We start from the raw sequence: 16,704 nt of genomic DNA, 5'->3' as shown, positions 1-16,704 counted from the left end.
AGATTTTTTTATACTGAATTTCATCATTTTTCAGTAATTCCTTAATTGTATTTTTTTCTAAAAAGAGTTTAGAGCTATATTTTCATCTTGAATTTAGTTGCTTCTCCTACTTTTGTTTACAATATTCAGCTCATTTTGTTTCAGAGTTTACATTCACTTCTTAACTTTAAAAAGATTCTTTCCAGGCACCTGAATCATAGGCCCAGAAGGGACATGGGTATACCCTTCACCTTTAAGCAGAGTCCTCCAAAGAGGATGCTACCCAAGGGTTGTTTCTCATAGCTCTAGAGAAGAGTACACAATGTCCACCTGCATGTCATCTTGACATTTAAATACTTCTGCTCTGTCTAACCAAAGCCTTCCCACTTCAAATCCAGCCTGCCTCGTTTGGTACTCAAGGCAGATAGCTGACCATTTCCTTGTAAAAAGCCCTCTCTTACCTTTAAAGAATATATTCAATTGCTTTCTGGTTTTTCTTCAAGAAAATGAGTAACAGCCCCATTTACCTCTCTTCATTGGTCTTATCTTCCAACACTTGAATCATTTTACCATCTCTGTGGTTGTTTTCTAAATAACTTCTAAGTTCTTCAGTCTTTGAACATGGACTCTCAGAGTTCAGAACAATCTAAGTTGGGATTACCCAACAGCTCCTCCTCATCATTCTCTCATTCTCATAAAATTCTCATAAAAATATATTTATTTTTATATCAGTCTTCTTAAGTGTCTTATTATTAAAAACTTTTTCTGATCTAGATTTAGATTTGTTTTTAACACAACTGATTTAGTAGACATTTTGTAGAGGATACATTGTATAGAGTCTCTATGATGTAGACATTTTAATGCAACACTGATGCATAAGTAAAATTTCTCTAAGAGACATTTATAGATATTAAAATCACAGCTAAAAAAAGTTTTATTGTATTTCTACTTAATTTTTTTTTCAAATATTTTCCTCTACTTAATCTTGGATGAATTTTCCAATTCTATATTTTTCCAGCAAGTTTCTAGCCAAAGGAACAAAAAAGAGAAAAAGAGAGAGAATCAGAAATTGGCTGCATAACACCAGTGCAATAACTGCGCCAATTTAGTTTGGCATTAGTGTGATTATGAACAAATTTAGAGGCTTTAGAAGTGTTTTGGGCTATTTCTGCATGAATTATATTTGAATCTCAGATCTATTGTTTTCCTTTTTTTTTTTTTGTAAAGCAGCCTGAAAATTACAATACATGCCAGTATGCAATTTGTAGTTCATTAATTTGATTAATACCTCTGAAGGTCTAGGCCTCCTGAAATGGTAACCTTATCTAGCATATTCAGTCTTGGTCTTTGGGAAGTTTAACAAAGTGTCCAGGTCCATGGAGAAACTAGACAATGGACATAATGATTGAGGCCATAGGACTTAATGAAAATCTTCATGGGAGAGCCTTGACACTCCTTGTTCCCTTTTTCCCAATAACACAAAATGAACCTCTCTTGGATTAATATTAGAGAATATTATCTCTGCACATGTCTAAAGACACTCAAGAACACTACACTCAAACTGAGGACTAGAAGAGGGTAGACATGCATTCAAGATCATCAATAATTCTATGCTGAAAGATGCATGAGACTATAGCTTCAAAATGCATGCACATTTTATATATAAATATATTTACCTCTCTTCATTGGTCTTATTTTCCAACACTTGAATCATTTTATATATATAAATATAATATATATATTTATAGTATATATTATAAATATATAAACATATAATATAAATATATTTATAGATATATATAAATATAAATATAATATATACATTTTTATATATAAAATGATTCAAGTGTTGGAAAATAAGACCAATGAAGAGAGGTAAATATATGTAAATAAATATATACTATATACTATATACTATATATATACTATATTATATATTATCTGTAAATTATATATATAAATATAATATATTGTATAATTATATATAAAATATATTTTTTTAATATATTTTATCTTGACACTTTACATCAGGGCCTTTTCCAATCATTAGAACTTTCATCCTTCCATTTCCTAGTTAGGGACAAAACTGTTCTGTTTGCATTAAGATAGATAGATAGATTTATAGATATCAATGTTAGATAATTTTTACATTATGAAGATAATATAAAAATGCTAAAATTTTAGGAAATGAGGAAAAAAGAAAAGCATCTATAATCCCACTACAGTAAAATAATAAGCATTGCTTCATATATTGACTTTTATGTCCTTCTGTACACATTTGAAGTACAATTTGATATTGTGATTTCTTTTCTTTAACATAACAATAGGTAACATTTCTCCATACCATGGAAAATACTTAAAAGGCATTATGAGCACAGTGGCTATGCTGTTCTTTACTTAATCATTTTCTCATTAAACATTAGATTGCTTCCAGTGAGTCTTAATTATGGATAATGTTAAAATGGCATTGTGCACACAAATTTATGAATTACTTATTAGGATAAGTGATCTAAAATGAGATAAATAAGATAAAAGTATTGGGCATCTTAAAACTGTTAAAATATAACAGCTTTCAGAAAACATTTAAAAATTAAAGTAAAAGTAGAAGTTTATGAGAATACTAATTTTACAAAACCCTTGCCAGCACTGAATATTGTCTTTTAAAAAAATAAGTTCTGTTTATTATTAGGAATATCATTTTCTCTTAAAACATATATATTCTAATCAAACACCATTATTCATAATCCTATCCCTTTCCATGGGGAAGAGAGAAATAGGTGTCACTTAAAATATATTGGTAAGGCATTTTCCACTTGGGTTTTCAAAGAGCAGCTTGGATTACTTAAGGATTGTGGTGATAAACCAGCACACTGTCTTCAGTTATAGCCTGCCCCAGTAACCTTTGAGGCAGATTTTCCATAACATCAAGGGCTAAAGTCTAACTCATTTGGAGGAGAGTTATATAAACTGCTGTGTTCTGAACCATCATCTTCCAGCCTTACTCAGCCATCTGTACTGCAAGGTCAAGTCCTGTTAATTATCACATCAAACTCTTAAGGGCTTCTGTACAGAGACTGTTTAGTGGTTTTAACTGGGGGAAAAGGCATTGATAAAAGAAGTGTTGAGTTCAGAAAAGAAATGACAAAGTTTCTAAGCAAGCCTTTTCTTTTTCTTTTTAACTGACTTCCCCTTCCTGGCCTTGAGGCCTCATCCTTTCTATTCGCCACAGAGACAAAGTCCAGATATATATGTAGAAGCGTGTGCACACACATACACATACACACATGTATGCGTGTGTACACACACACACATACACACATGCATGCATGTGTACACACACACACACACACAAAGAAGGAATTGTTGCAGATATATATTTGGGTAGGTATGCATGGGAGTTTCCTGGAAGAACCCACCAGAAACTGTTGGTGGCAGTTCCTGGAGACTGTTGGTGATGGTTGTACTAAGGACAGATTTTCTTTCTTCCTCTCAAAGATCAATTTAGTTAAAAACCAGTTATGCCCATCAATGTTCTGAAAAGATATTCTTCTGTTTTCTTTAAGAAAAGAAGCATATGTGGCCAATATAAATGGAACTGGCACTTTTGTATGGCTGTAGAGTAAATAGTAACAGGATGGAGTGACTTGAGCAGACGTGTAAGTAGTAGACTGCTCAGATTCATTTTACTTTATGCACTCAGGTGCTTCACGCTTAACTCTCGTTAGGTTAAAATACGCCGTGAAAAACAGAAGGAAGGTTTCGGGACCAAGTGGAGGCATTAACAAGCATAGCATATGCGAGATGAAGCCTTGCCATCAATCTCCCCATCTCCACACCCCCAGCAAGTCTCTCTCTTCCGTAGCACCAGTAATCTGTAGCAATCGACCACAGCAGGTGCAAGACCTGAATTTTGATTCTCTTTACAAACATCATTTGGAACCCCCATGGGAGACCTTGGGATACATTGAAAATAAGGGGACACAAGCAGTGACCTGTCTGTGTTTACTTTAGGGCATGCTTCTGGTTTTGAGCAGAACTGAGTAGTAAGATATCTACATATAAATGTAAAACCACAGTTCATCCTTCATTCTTTTAATAAGTATCTATTGTCACTTGGCTGTGTAACTACTTCTGTGGCTGGACTGGTATGCTAGTATGCTAAGGCACTGGGATTTGGTGAATAAGTCAGGACACAGTCCCTTTTGCTATAGAGCTTACGGTCTAGGAATATCTAAATTATAAATAATGAGCAATAGAAAGGCTTCTTTTTTCCAAGAAGTACGTATTTTTGTACTTTTTCTGCTCCCTACCTTTTTGTGAATTTCTATTCCCCTGGAATGGAAATTTTTTTCTCCCAAGTAACTTTTAATCATTGCTTTGTGAAAAGAAGTATCCTTTTATCATCTTTATTTTCCCACAACAAATACTTAAAAACAGCAATATATTTTACACCGTCTGGGAAGAAAGTGAACACCGATGGTATCAAGAATAAATTCCATTCTTTTTTCCAAACAGGTTAATAAGGGAGAGATAAACCCTCAAATTAAAAAGAATTAAACCCTCAAATTAAAAAGAATAAATCTTGAATAAAATTTTCAAATAGACTTTATTAGTAACTCATGTATAGTATTTACAACCTAAGTCATTTGACTGTAAGTATGTAGATATTCGGAGGCATTCTGGTTTAGTGATTAAAAGCCTGGGCTTACTAGCTGCATTTTCCTTTTCTGAGTTATCTTATTTTGGCATCTGTAAAATGGGCATAATGATAATAATACCTTTCTCATAGTGATGCTGAGAATACAGAGTTAGCTAATGTGAAGCACTAGAACCTCTTGGCTCTAGGTGTAGTCTTTTTCCCTAGAAGGCTACACTTGTGTTTTGCCCTCTGAAGTTTTCCAGCATGTGCTTTTCTGGCCTGGCCGAGGGTTGGGTTCCTGGCAGCAGTCCTTTGTAGCTCCCAGACAGGTTCGAAAAGACATGCGCTCCAGGGCCAGGGACTGGGAATGAGGGATCCAGAGGGAGGGCTGACTCTTGAAGACTGCCACTGAGCTGAGGAGAGGTTGGGGTGAGGGCAAGTAAACGCAAAGCTTTCCTACCATTTTTAGGTTGCCCGCCCCCCCTTTTTAATTCAACCTTCACTTGGTCATGATAAACCTGTTTTCTGGAGTTTTAACAGATTTGGTTCTGACAGCTTCTCCTTGCTTTTTGATGTTTCTGCCCAAGAACAGGCACTTGGGGGAGCTGACTCTGCCATCTTGCTGATTTCCCTGGATAAGGTTTCAAAGGTTAACATGTCCACACTTCCCCTCCTCCCAAGAACGGACGGCAAGAATGCCCAGAGTTTGTTCAGAGGGTTCATGGAGTAATGAGATAATAAATATGCTGACCCATTGTAAACACTCCATAAAAATATGATTAGTGATTATTTGCTGGAATATAATATGACTTTAAATTCTAGGTCTAGGAAAAACTACAATACCAGATTGCAGTGGCATTTGTTTGCTTTTTTAGGACAACTAAAGGTAGCATCATTCAGTCCTCAGGAACGGTCCTATATGCCTTTAAAGATCTGGAACGTCTGTTTGATCCTTGACCAACCTCTGGATCCACAATTATGCTTGAATGATAAAATCCAAACTCAAGCCACTTCAGGATTTTCTATAGCCCACTGAAAAAATAAATAGAAAAAAGTATAGAGACAGAAAGAAAAGAAAAAAGTCAACTGCACATGGAAAATACCTGCCCAGGGAAACAGCTAATGCAGGATCTTCTTGGAACACTCGCAGGCCCATGATCTTAACCTGCTTACTTCCCAGAAGTTACTTCCCTCAAGTGTTCTGGCTGGGATCAGAACCTATACCTCTTAAAGCTGAAATTCAGTGCTTAGTAAAAACTGTCCACTTCTCCACATGTTATATAGATGTTTTTCATTCCCTGGACATTTTCCCACTCATTTCTCCATGGGCCTAATGACCTACCCACTGAATACCAAAGACATGTTGGATAAAGGATCATTGTCAAGTTGTATGATTAACTTGGCTAAATGCTAACACAGTTTCGCAATGAAAACCTTCCTTCTCTGCCATTCAAAACTTTGTAAAAGATGTATTTATTTGTGATGTTTTTGCTTATGGAAAAAATACATTTCATAATTGTCAGGTATTATTTTTAACATATGTTTTATATCAGATACAAAAAAAGGTCAAATGAGATCTTTAAAAAAAAATGTTGGCTGGATCTGCTAAAAGTGAGTCTTCCAGCACATCTGGGAACCTCTGTAAAAAATTAACTCAACATTCTGGGCTCTTGGGATGGCCAGTTTATTAACTGGTTTTGCAGAAGCACTCTGTGAAAGCCAAGGCATATAAGAAATATTTTTAGACCTGTAGACCATTAAATACTGTATAGTTAGCCCACTGCATGAGAAAAACAGCAGGTAGTTAAATGGAGGTGTCTAGTTCCATTCACAGAGGGAAAAAGAAACCATGCATTTGTTGGCAATTGCATTTGAAAATTTAGATTCTGGCTAAAATGTTATTGGAAGATTGAATATCAGACTTTTTTATTAAAAGAAAATTAAACATCAAGAATTATAGCAAAGAGCAAATTATAATCACATTGGCCTTGAATCTGACATAGCTTCTGTATAGAAAAGCAGTAGGAACATTTTATCCTAGGACCTTACATAAAATCCAGATCCAGATTTCTATTTCTGCCCCACCCCCTGCCGTTATCAAATACCTTTGTAGAGATCTGCTCAAAGAGAAAAATACTGAAGAACATTGTCATTTGCCTTGAATGATACTCTAAGAAACCCACATTTCTCTTTTTCTCATAATGCCTAAGATTAGGTGTTTGTTCAACATTTAACTTAGGCCTGGAAATCATCCCTTAGGTCACCCTTGTATGCTACAGTGACCCTGAAATCACCATACTTAGTTTCTTCCCTATACCCAGTGGAAAAATATGACTTAATCGGTGTTACTTCTGTTTGGCAGAAGTTGGTTTCAGCATGACAGAGATTCCTGAGGAGTTTACCATTATGCTGGTACTCCAGTCCCTCTCCCCTTGCATGGAGTCCTGCACTGGTATTTATTTTTTAAGTTTCTTATTGCAATGTGTAGCCTCGTTTGAGAACAGCTGGAAAGCAATGTGCATAAGTAGGGGAAAGAAGAATCTAGTGGACTAGAAACGGACACGTCATGGACAAATCCAAATGATAAACTGAATTGAGCCTGAATCTATGCACAGTTTTGAAGATTATTCTTCCCACCTATGGTCCCACTCCTAGATAAGAGTCTGAAAGATAAATAGAGCCAATCATTAATAACTTTCTCCAATGAATGTATTGGTAGCACAGTAGAGCCTAAACAATTTTCTACATCTTTATGCAAAGAAAAATAAATGGTTTGATTGGAATGTCAGGAGCTAAACATCAGGCCAGGTCCTGGCCTTACCATGAGGCAGGCCTCCAGTTTCTTCCATTACTACGTATTTCTGGAAGCATCAACTACTGAGTTAACCCCACTCTCAACCACTTCAGGACTCCAACACCAGGAATTCAGGAGGGTTCAAACCCTAGAAGAAATGAAAACATGTGTTAAACCATGACCTTTTGGCATAACAATTGTCTCCTTTAATTTCTAATAACTTAAATTGAGGGGGACTTACAGACTTCATTTTTAATTGTTTAGAGATTAATAATTCAATCATTTAGCACATGTTTGCTGAATGCTTATGGCGTGCAAACAATCCTCAGCAGTCATGAAATTTATAGAAGACCATAAAAAATGAATGAGACAATTATATATTAAGTGCCATGGGGAAATAAAAAGCAGAAAGGGAAAGACATTTCCAAAACAGGGTGTCAGGAAGGGCTTCACTGAGAGGATGACGTTGGAGCAAATACCTGGAGAAGGCGAGAATTATGCAGATACCTGAGAAAAGAAAGTTGTAGTCAGAGTGCTCAGCAAACACAATGCCTGGAAAGAAGTCTTTTTTATTTTTTGCTGGTACTATCGGTATATAGATAATTCAATTAACAGAACAAATGCTGAAAGAGTCTATCTCTTCTAGCCTCCAGTCTGTCATGATTCTCCTGTTAACATGTTCAATTGTATGACCATGGCTAATAACACCTATTAATTATCGAGCCCTACAGGGAACTAAGCCTAAGCCTGACCCTAAGCCTAACTTTAATTTTGACAGTTTATCCAATAAGGAGACTAAGGCTAAAAGAGATTATGTAACATTCCCAGGGTCACACACAGAGCCAAGTGTGGGGTGGCCATATTTTATTACAGGTCTATCTGACTCCAAAGCCCATGCTCTAAACAGCCATATCCAGTTATTTCTACCAACTTTGATCTAAAATAAATGCAAGGAAGTGTCTCTTAACCACAGTGGAGGTATTGCAAACAACATGAATAACTTCTGGCTATCTGTGTGACCTTCTGTAAGTCACTTTACCCCTTTCAGAATTTGTTTTCCCATTCATTAAATAAGGAGGCTAAACTAAGTCATGTGTTAAATCCATTCTACCCACAAAATACTATTATTCTGTGATACATTAACTAACGCTGGCCCCTGTACCATCTTTTGAATCCTACCAAACCAATGATGTAGTCAGTGAACATGCAGTGATTACCTTTTCTGAGCCAGGCACAAGCTACAAACACCATGCCTCCAAATAATTTCTACTTAAGAATTTAGTTATATGCTTTGGTACAGATTACATAAAGGTTTGACCTGGATGTCAGTCAAACCAACTCTGTGTGTCTTCTTTGTTTTGTGTTTTAACTTACAAATGAAGATGTGTGATTGTTGGTTCTGATGCTGTTACTGAAAAATTCGTAGGAAGATAGGATCCTTTAAAGCTTCAAAAATGACCACATATTGGGGCGCCTGGGTGACTCAGTCAGTTAAGTGTCCAACTCTTGGTTTTGGCTCCAGTCATGATCTCAGGGTTCTGAGATTGAGCCTCACCTGTGGCTTGGCACTCAGCGGGGAGTCTACTTGAGATTCTCTCCCTCTCCCTCTGCTCCTCCCCTTGCACTTGCGCTCTCTCTCTCTCATTCTCAGTAATAAATAAATCTTTAAAAAGTAAAAATAAAAAAATAAAGTGACCACATATTACCTGACTCCATACTCATGTCTTCCTGTTTATTGCCTCCATGGTGCTCTTCTCAACAGCTGGCATTAGGAAACTAGTTCTGCGAGGGCAGGGGCACATCCATCTGGTTCCCAGCTATTCGGGCATTGTCCAAAAACATTCAATATGTTTTCCACAAATATTCATTCGATTAAATGTGTAATTGAATTAATTTCAAAATTGAGGAGAAATCCAAGCTTTAAGTAGCCAACATCAGTTCTCAACAGACATCTTGAAATGTCAAGACTCGGACTTTATCCCTCCATCAGTCACTCACTTACGCTATGTTCCCCACTATTCCTCAGTATCTTCATCTATGAAGCAAGAAGGAAGGTGACAAAAGATCTCTTGCAGCTCCCCAAATCTCTGATCCTTTCAACTCTACTAACATGTGATTTAATAGAGGTTTACCCTGGACATCTTGATTTTATGTAGACCAGAGGTTGAAACTGAAATACTTGCTGGGCCAGCAGGAAACAGAAATAAGCAAAGTGGGTTGGATGATAAATTGTCTTAAGCAATTCACAGGCATAAAGGCCAAACCAAAAAATATTAAAAAATCAACAAAAATACAAGTGAAATAAAGCCTCCAAAAGAAGAACATTTGTCTACTTGATTGGAATCACAATGTTCTCAGGAGCCAAGATTAGTCCCTATGTTCCATGTCATATGGATGTAATTAATGTTAAGCAGCTGAATGATGATAAATCATTAGTTCTCTCAGAACTATAAGACTTAGTATCTCTGTTGAAATTCTTTGACAAATCTCTTGACAAGACTCCTGCTGCCCTTGTGTACACTGTCAGGTTAGTGATACCAGATACACAGACTGTGAGATGTTTGTTGTAGTGAAATAGTGTGGATGGATTCTCATCCTGCCATGAGCAATGTGGAGGATTAGCCCAAAGGTGGAGTCTTGAGAACCCACACCTACCTACCCCCATCCACAACTGTGTAAGTGTCTCCACTAAACACCCAAAGTTGATATGGTCTGGGTAGGTCAGAGATGAAGCAAGTGCCACCAGAAGGACTGTAGGTACAGCACATGAAGCAGGCCCTAAGTATGCTCCACAAGCCAGCCACATTATCTGAGGCACAAGGTAGAGTGATTTCTTTAGCTGCCGGGGACTGTGGACAGTCATGGCCACAGTTGACCATTCTTCTTGGTCCCCAAATTCCAAAGCTCTGAAATATTTAGGACTCCTCCCTCTTTCCTCATTCTGGTCATCCCTCAAATTTTACAAAATCATTACAGCTGCCCTTCATAGCCATCCCTCCCTTCCGATTATCACAGTGCCCTTGCTCATTGTGCTCTTCCTCGGTGTTTCTCTGACAGCGCAGCAGCTTCCTGATCTCCTCAGCTTTGGTCCTTTGTGACTCTGGTCTTTCATACAAACTGCTAAGGCTCTTGAATTCCCTCAGAGTGAAGGATTCATTGACATTCAAAGCCTTTCACCATCTGGCTTCTACCTAGTTTCCAGTCATTTCTCCCATGAGCTTTCTATTCCCCTGAGGTAGTTCCACCAAGAATTGCCTAACCATGCCTTATTAAGTTTTGCTCCCACACCTTTGTTTGTAATTGCCCCTCCCACCTTGCATGCTTTTTTACTGCCTGTCCACCAATCCAGTGTTGCCAGTATTTTCCAAACCTGCTCAAGTCCTCCCTGTTCCTTAAAGCCTTGCTCAACAACTTTGCCCACACTATTCATTCCTTTTTTAAAAGTGGACAAAATTTAATAGCTATAAACATTCTTCATGTTGGATTTAGAGGAACTTAATATGAGGTTCCATAGACATCTTTGTAGATGGTTATGTCCTGTTACCAAAATCACAAGGTAAGGACCTAGTGATCAATGCATTTCCATTGTGCCCTTATAACAATCAGGGTAGCCCCTTGGTCTTCAACAAAAGCTTAATAAATACTTGTTGGATATAATAAAGCCATCCAAGAGAAAAAAAATTAGGAAGACTTTTCTTCCCCTGGGTACACAGAACTGAATTTAAATTTAATATTTGCAGAATGGCTTTATATCCTGTGATAGTATCTAGAGGACTTTTTCTAAAGCCTCACTAAAGCAGTTTAAGAAGCAAAATCTTATATCCCTAGATATAAAGTGTTCTTGCTTACTTTTGAACATCATGTAACCTGAGTTGGGAGAGACTCAACTTCCCTGGTTAAGAACAAACAAACATGTTGAGAGTTTCTATTGTATTTTAGGGAGAATTAATGACTTTAGCAGTAAAGTATACTGCATACTTTAGTAGCATACTGCTAAAATCATAAAAAGTCATACACAAATTATAAATAAGTCTAAAGTAAATCAGGGACAAATCCATATGTTCTTATTAATTTTTCCTATGTCATCACCACAGGTGATTTTTAAATTATTCATATATGCATGTATATGTATTTATTGTGGAGCAATATTCTTTAAATTGGGATAAGATGGAATGAGGAAAGGTGACCATAATTGTTTCCTTTCTGGCAACCCTACGGATATTACAACTTGTCATTAATTGAAGGCATTTTGTAGAATTAAGATTTGGCTCATTTCTCATGTCAGTGGAATCTCTAATGATTTATTCACAGGTTCATTTCCCAGAGCATGTCCAAAATTTCTGAACATCTGATATCTCCCTAGATGTGTTAATCTGAAGCACCCTACCTTTTAGTGTTAAACTACTTCTATCCTTATTCAAATGCCCTTATCTTTCTAATGTTCTATTGTTATAGTAACTTATGAAAGTACTTCTAGATCTCAAAACTCTAGGGAATAAGCATTCAGCAATGACCTTCTAGAAGTAATCCTCTTTCCTTCACCTTCACTCTACAACTTTCAATTCTATTAGGCAAGGAGATTTTCCCTCCTTTCCCTCCAGGGACGTATTAGAAATAAGTTGAAAGATGGTACCTCTTTTATGAGAAAAACATATTTTTTTAAGACAACTTCCCCCCAAAACCTGTAAGGATTTAAATAAGTGTGACTAAGTTCCATCGACTTTGTTGAATTCACAGTTTTAAAGAATCTCTTTCTAAATTGTCAGTTCCAAATTGCTCTGTATGCAAAACAGTGCAAGAGATCATTTTGTTTTTCAGAATGTTTATGCTGTCATTTATTAAATAAACTTTAACAGCCTTCATTAAACTTTAATAAATCTAATTATGGTTTGAATTGTTGGTTGTGGTAATGGCATGTGGTTATGGGGGGAAAAAAAAGTCATTACTTAAAAACATTCTAAAGAAATTACAGCTGAAGTGTCATGATGTCTGGTATTTGCTTCACAATATTCCAGCCTAAAAAAGAGGGGAATAGATGAACTAAGACTGGTAAAATGATAAAGTGTTGAAAACTGTTAAAAGCTGTATGATGGGTACATAAGTGGTTATTATACTGTTTACTTTTTTGTGTGCTTGAAATTTTTACCTCAATAAAGAGACTTAAAACCATTTCATGAGGAAGAGAGGCAAAAAAAAAAGCCTGCCACCCTGGAAATGGAAGGCCCAGGTGAGACAGAATGGCTACTCTGAAATATTTGAGGAAATCATTTCCCCAAGAGAGCAGATGTTCTATGCAGCTCAAGAGTGAACTAGAACAAGTGAGCAAAGTTTCAAGGATCCAGATTTCAATTCAACCTGTAAAGAACTTTCTAACAATTGGAGCAGTATTTTAGTGGACTATGTTATCCCTTTGAAGGAATTTATATTGAGGCCGCTTAGTGAAGTTGGAGGGATTTTTGCATTGCTGCTCAGAATGTCATGTGGTCCATACATTCTTCTTATTTTTCCTTGAGATTTACATTTTCATGATTTTTTTTACCACAATTTAACTTCTGAAATCATGTTTCCTATCAATTAAAAACACATTACACTACCAGAAAATTCCATTAATAAAATGTAGACTCCTTCCATTTTTACTTATCAAATATTTTATGTACCTATCTGATATAGTCACAGGTGTAGGAGGGTGACCGATCCCTTAATTTTTGTGTGTGTGGTAAGAACAATTACCATGAAATCTTCCCTATTTACAGATCTTTTCAGTGTATATTACAGTAATACCTACTTTAGGCACAATGCTGTTCAACAGATCTCTAGAAATTAATTATCTCATGTAACTGAAACTTTATACCCACTTCCTCCACTTCCTCCTTCTAGCCAGCCCCTGGCAAGCACCATTCTACTCTCTGATTTTGCATGTTTGACTACTTTAGATAGCTTTTAGAAGTAGTATCATGCAGTATTTGTTCCTCTCTGTCTGGCTTATTTCCCTTAGCCTAGGTTAATTCACCCTGTTGCGGATGGTGGGATTTCCTTCTTTTTTAAGGCAGAATAATATTTCATTGTAGGTATATACCACATTTTCTTGATCCATTCATCTTTCTACAGCCTTGTGGGTTGTTTTTATCTCCTGGTTGTTGTAAATGATACTGCAGTGAGCATAAGGGTGCAAATAATTCTCTGGGATCCTGGTTTCTACACGTTCTTTGCTAGTAGTTTCCACCAAGAGAAGGAGCCTGTGCCAGGCTGCAAATTGATTCATTGCTTCTTCCAACAGTAAAGACCTGCTATGGAAAGGAAAGTTCAGCAGACCTAAAAAAAGTATTAAGTAACATTCTTGAGTATTTTGATTGTTGCTGCAAAGGAAGGAATTCATCCATGAAATAATCATAGGGATTTTTCATGAGTAATCAAATTTAGATATAAAATATATCTTCTATATACAATAATATAAAATCTATAATAAACACATAAAATAATATAAACATCTATAGATACAAAAGACATCCTCTAAATTGAATGTCCTTCTTACCCTAAGATTTCTATTTCCCCAACTGAAACTATTTTTGAAAGCCACACATCACATGAGTATGAAGTTGCACCCAAACAAAGGATTAGTGCTGTTCCTTAGAAATTGTTGTGAGGAATCTATTATTTGGATATGCCCTAAGTAGAGACGTTAGGTTGAATGCAATATATATATATATATATATATATATATATATATATATAGCATATGTGTATGTGCTAGTATTTTAAAACTATAGATTCTGTTATGATTATAAAATAAGAATTCATTTTATTTCTTTGTTTCAAGTTTTTATTTAAGTTCTCATTAGTTAACATACAGTGTGGTGTTAGTTTCAGAAGAATTTATTTTAAGGTGCCACTGAACTAAAAATAATTCTCCCTTATTATGTATCTTCCCAAGCATATATGCTAAAAGTACCTTCTCTATTATGTAGAAGTCCAAAACACGTTTCATGTGGTAAGTGTCCTTACGTTAATACATTGCTAATCTTACAAGGCCTCTGTGTACAGCTGTATAGTTTGCACACTGCAAAAAGCATGGGATAAGGGAGCTAGCAGAAGCTGAACTCCAGCTCCCATGTGGTTATCCAGCCATGAATCCTGGCAGTGAAACTGTGTCAGGTCAAGGGTCACCCACGATCCCAACTGGCCGGGGGCTGCCATATGCACTAGCTTCAGCCTTGGAATCTTGCCTATAGAACTGTAGGTTGGAAACAGCTGAAACAGTGAATCCATTTTCACATCACTTCTTTTCTCCTTATGTTTTCAAGGCGAAAGAGCCATGTAATCATGCCAGCATCCTGACCAAGCCTGACCCAAGAACCTTCTGGACTAATGATGATTCAGGTATTATTGGAAAAATGCACTCTGGCCCTGGGATGTACAGGAAGCATTTGTAGTAAAGCCCTACACAAAGGCAAGGTTTGGGGGGAAACTGTGTTTTGCTTGTTTGTTTGTTTATACCTAGTCTAACATTTGACTATACTTCACAATCAATTATATATATATATATATATATATATATATATATATATATATATATTATATTTATTATATATACACAGATATATGTATATATAATACAAGTCCCTTAATTTTATCTTATTTTTTAGTATCTAAAGCATATATATGATCAGGCATAACTTCATGGAATGTGAAGTATCTTCAAGCATTAGGGGCAACAGAGGAATGAGTCTCTTTCCTGGACTGGAGGACGGAGGTAAAGGATAAGGTGGCCAAATACTGGAAGTTTCTCTTCTAGAGGAAGAAGTAGATTAAAAAACCCAGGGGGAGTCACACTTGAGAATACTTAGTGGAGGATAGGCATGACTTCTATCCAGAGGTATAAACCTAGTCAGAATCAGAGGAATGTCACTTTGTGAGATCAGAGAGAATTTGCTTCAGGTTGTGTAATTCAAAATCACCCTCAGAAAAAGAGTATGGTATGGAAATGGAAGGCATTTTTTTCCTTTTTTCGCAGCTGAGACACAAGGCCTAATTGTGAGAGGTAAAGACCCACTACAAATAAAAAGAGAAGGTTAAGCCAAAGGAGCTAAAATACCTAAGAGAGTGTTACCAGAGCTTTCACCTTTTCTAATTAAAATAGGATCTAATTCAATAGACAGCAGTAGTAGAGTAGGAGAGATAATACCTCATATTTGTATTAGGCCTCACGGCTTTATGAAGCTCATTCACAAGAATTCATATGTTTTCGGCAACCCTGTGAAACAGGAGGGGCAGCCTATTCACACTGTCCCTGTGTGAGAGATAAAAATCAGACCCTGAAAGAGGCTGGCTGACAGAGCCAATGCTCATGACCAGAAAATACCAGAGCTGGGAGTAGGTTGGAGAGCCTGCTGGCCCAGTTCTATAACATGCTTCCTCAGAAGAAGCTGTCTTGTGAGAACCAACGTGGGCTAAGTCCCTGCTTTAATCTTTCCTTTCTAAAAGAGAATCAGAGACTATGCCCATTAGCAGAAGCTGGAGGGGGGCCTAAGAAGGAAGTACAAAACCCTCTCATGCCTTTTTTCAAAGACCAGTCTTAGAGTCTAAACTTACTATCAATTTCCTCTGTCAAAAAAAATGATTGTCTTGTTTTCTGCCTTTTGAACAGAGATGAAAAGCATGAAAGTGAATTGGCCTATTTATGCCATCATTTTGGTCCATTAGTAATACAACCACAGAATAAACAAGCCATCCACTGGCTAATGCCACTAAGACCCACCGCACATGTGTTGTAAAGAAGCTATGTAGAACAAGACATCACAATTAAATAATAAAAATGTTTCCTAAAATTATGTAGAGGCTGGAATAGGAAGGAAATCTGTATGGAAAATAGTGTTCTGGAGCTGGAAAAATTATGCTACAAGAAAAACTAATGCAAGTGGGGGGATGCCTGGGTAGCTCAGTCGGTTAAGCATCTGCCTTTGGTTCAGGTCATGATCTCAGGGGTCCTGGAATCGAGTTCCACATCGGGCTCCCTGCTCAGCAGTATGTCTGCTTCTCCCTCTCCCTCTCCTTCTGCCCCTCCTGCCTTGCTCATGCTCTCTCTCTCCCTCTCTTCTCTCAAATAAATAAATAAAATCTTGAAAAAAAGAAAAAAAGAGAAAAACTAATGCAGAACTTATAAAGAAATAGCAATAGAAATACTTCAAATCTACACATTTAAAAAACTTTTTTAAAAATTATTTTTATGTCATCAGTGGGGGTACAAAGATACCATGTTCCCTCTGCGGTGGCTCATCTAGCAAAGAGCTTTTCC

The 16,704-nt window shown here is 36.7% G+C and overlaps 1 protein-coding gene across 1 annotated transcript in view; it reads left to right on the top strand.

Annotated features, from left to right (window-relative positions):
* LOC111147659 (serum/glucocorticoid regulated kinase 1) overlaps positions 1-16,704 on the top strand; it is a 109,564-nt gene that overhangs the window by 63,186 nt on the left and 29,674 nt on the right. Inside the window, exon 3 of the mRNA XM_022503858.1 lies at positions 14,714-14,789. Coding sequence (XP_022359566.1) covers positions 14,714-14,789 — 76 coding nt within the window. The remainder of the gene's footprint in view (positions 1-14,713; positions 14,790-16,704) is intronic.

The sequence above is a fragment of the Enhydra lutris genome, unplaced genomic scaffold (genome assembly GCF_002288905.1).
Source record: "Enhydra lutris kenyoni isolate GAN:26980312 unplaced genomic scaffold, ASM228890v2 scaffoldscaffold17, whole genome shotgun sequence".
Classification (NCBI taxonomy): Eukaryota; Metazoa; Chordata; class Mammalia; order Carnivora; family Mustelidae; genus Enhydra; species Enhydra lutris.
The sequence above is the reverse complement of the archived record's forward strand: the minus strand, read 5'-3'. Positions and strand labels throughout refer to the sequence as shown.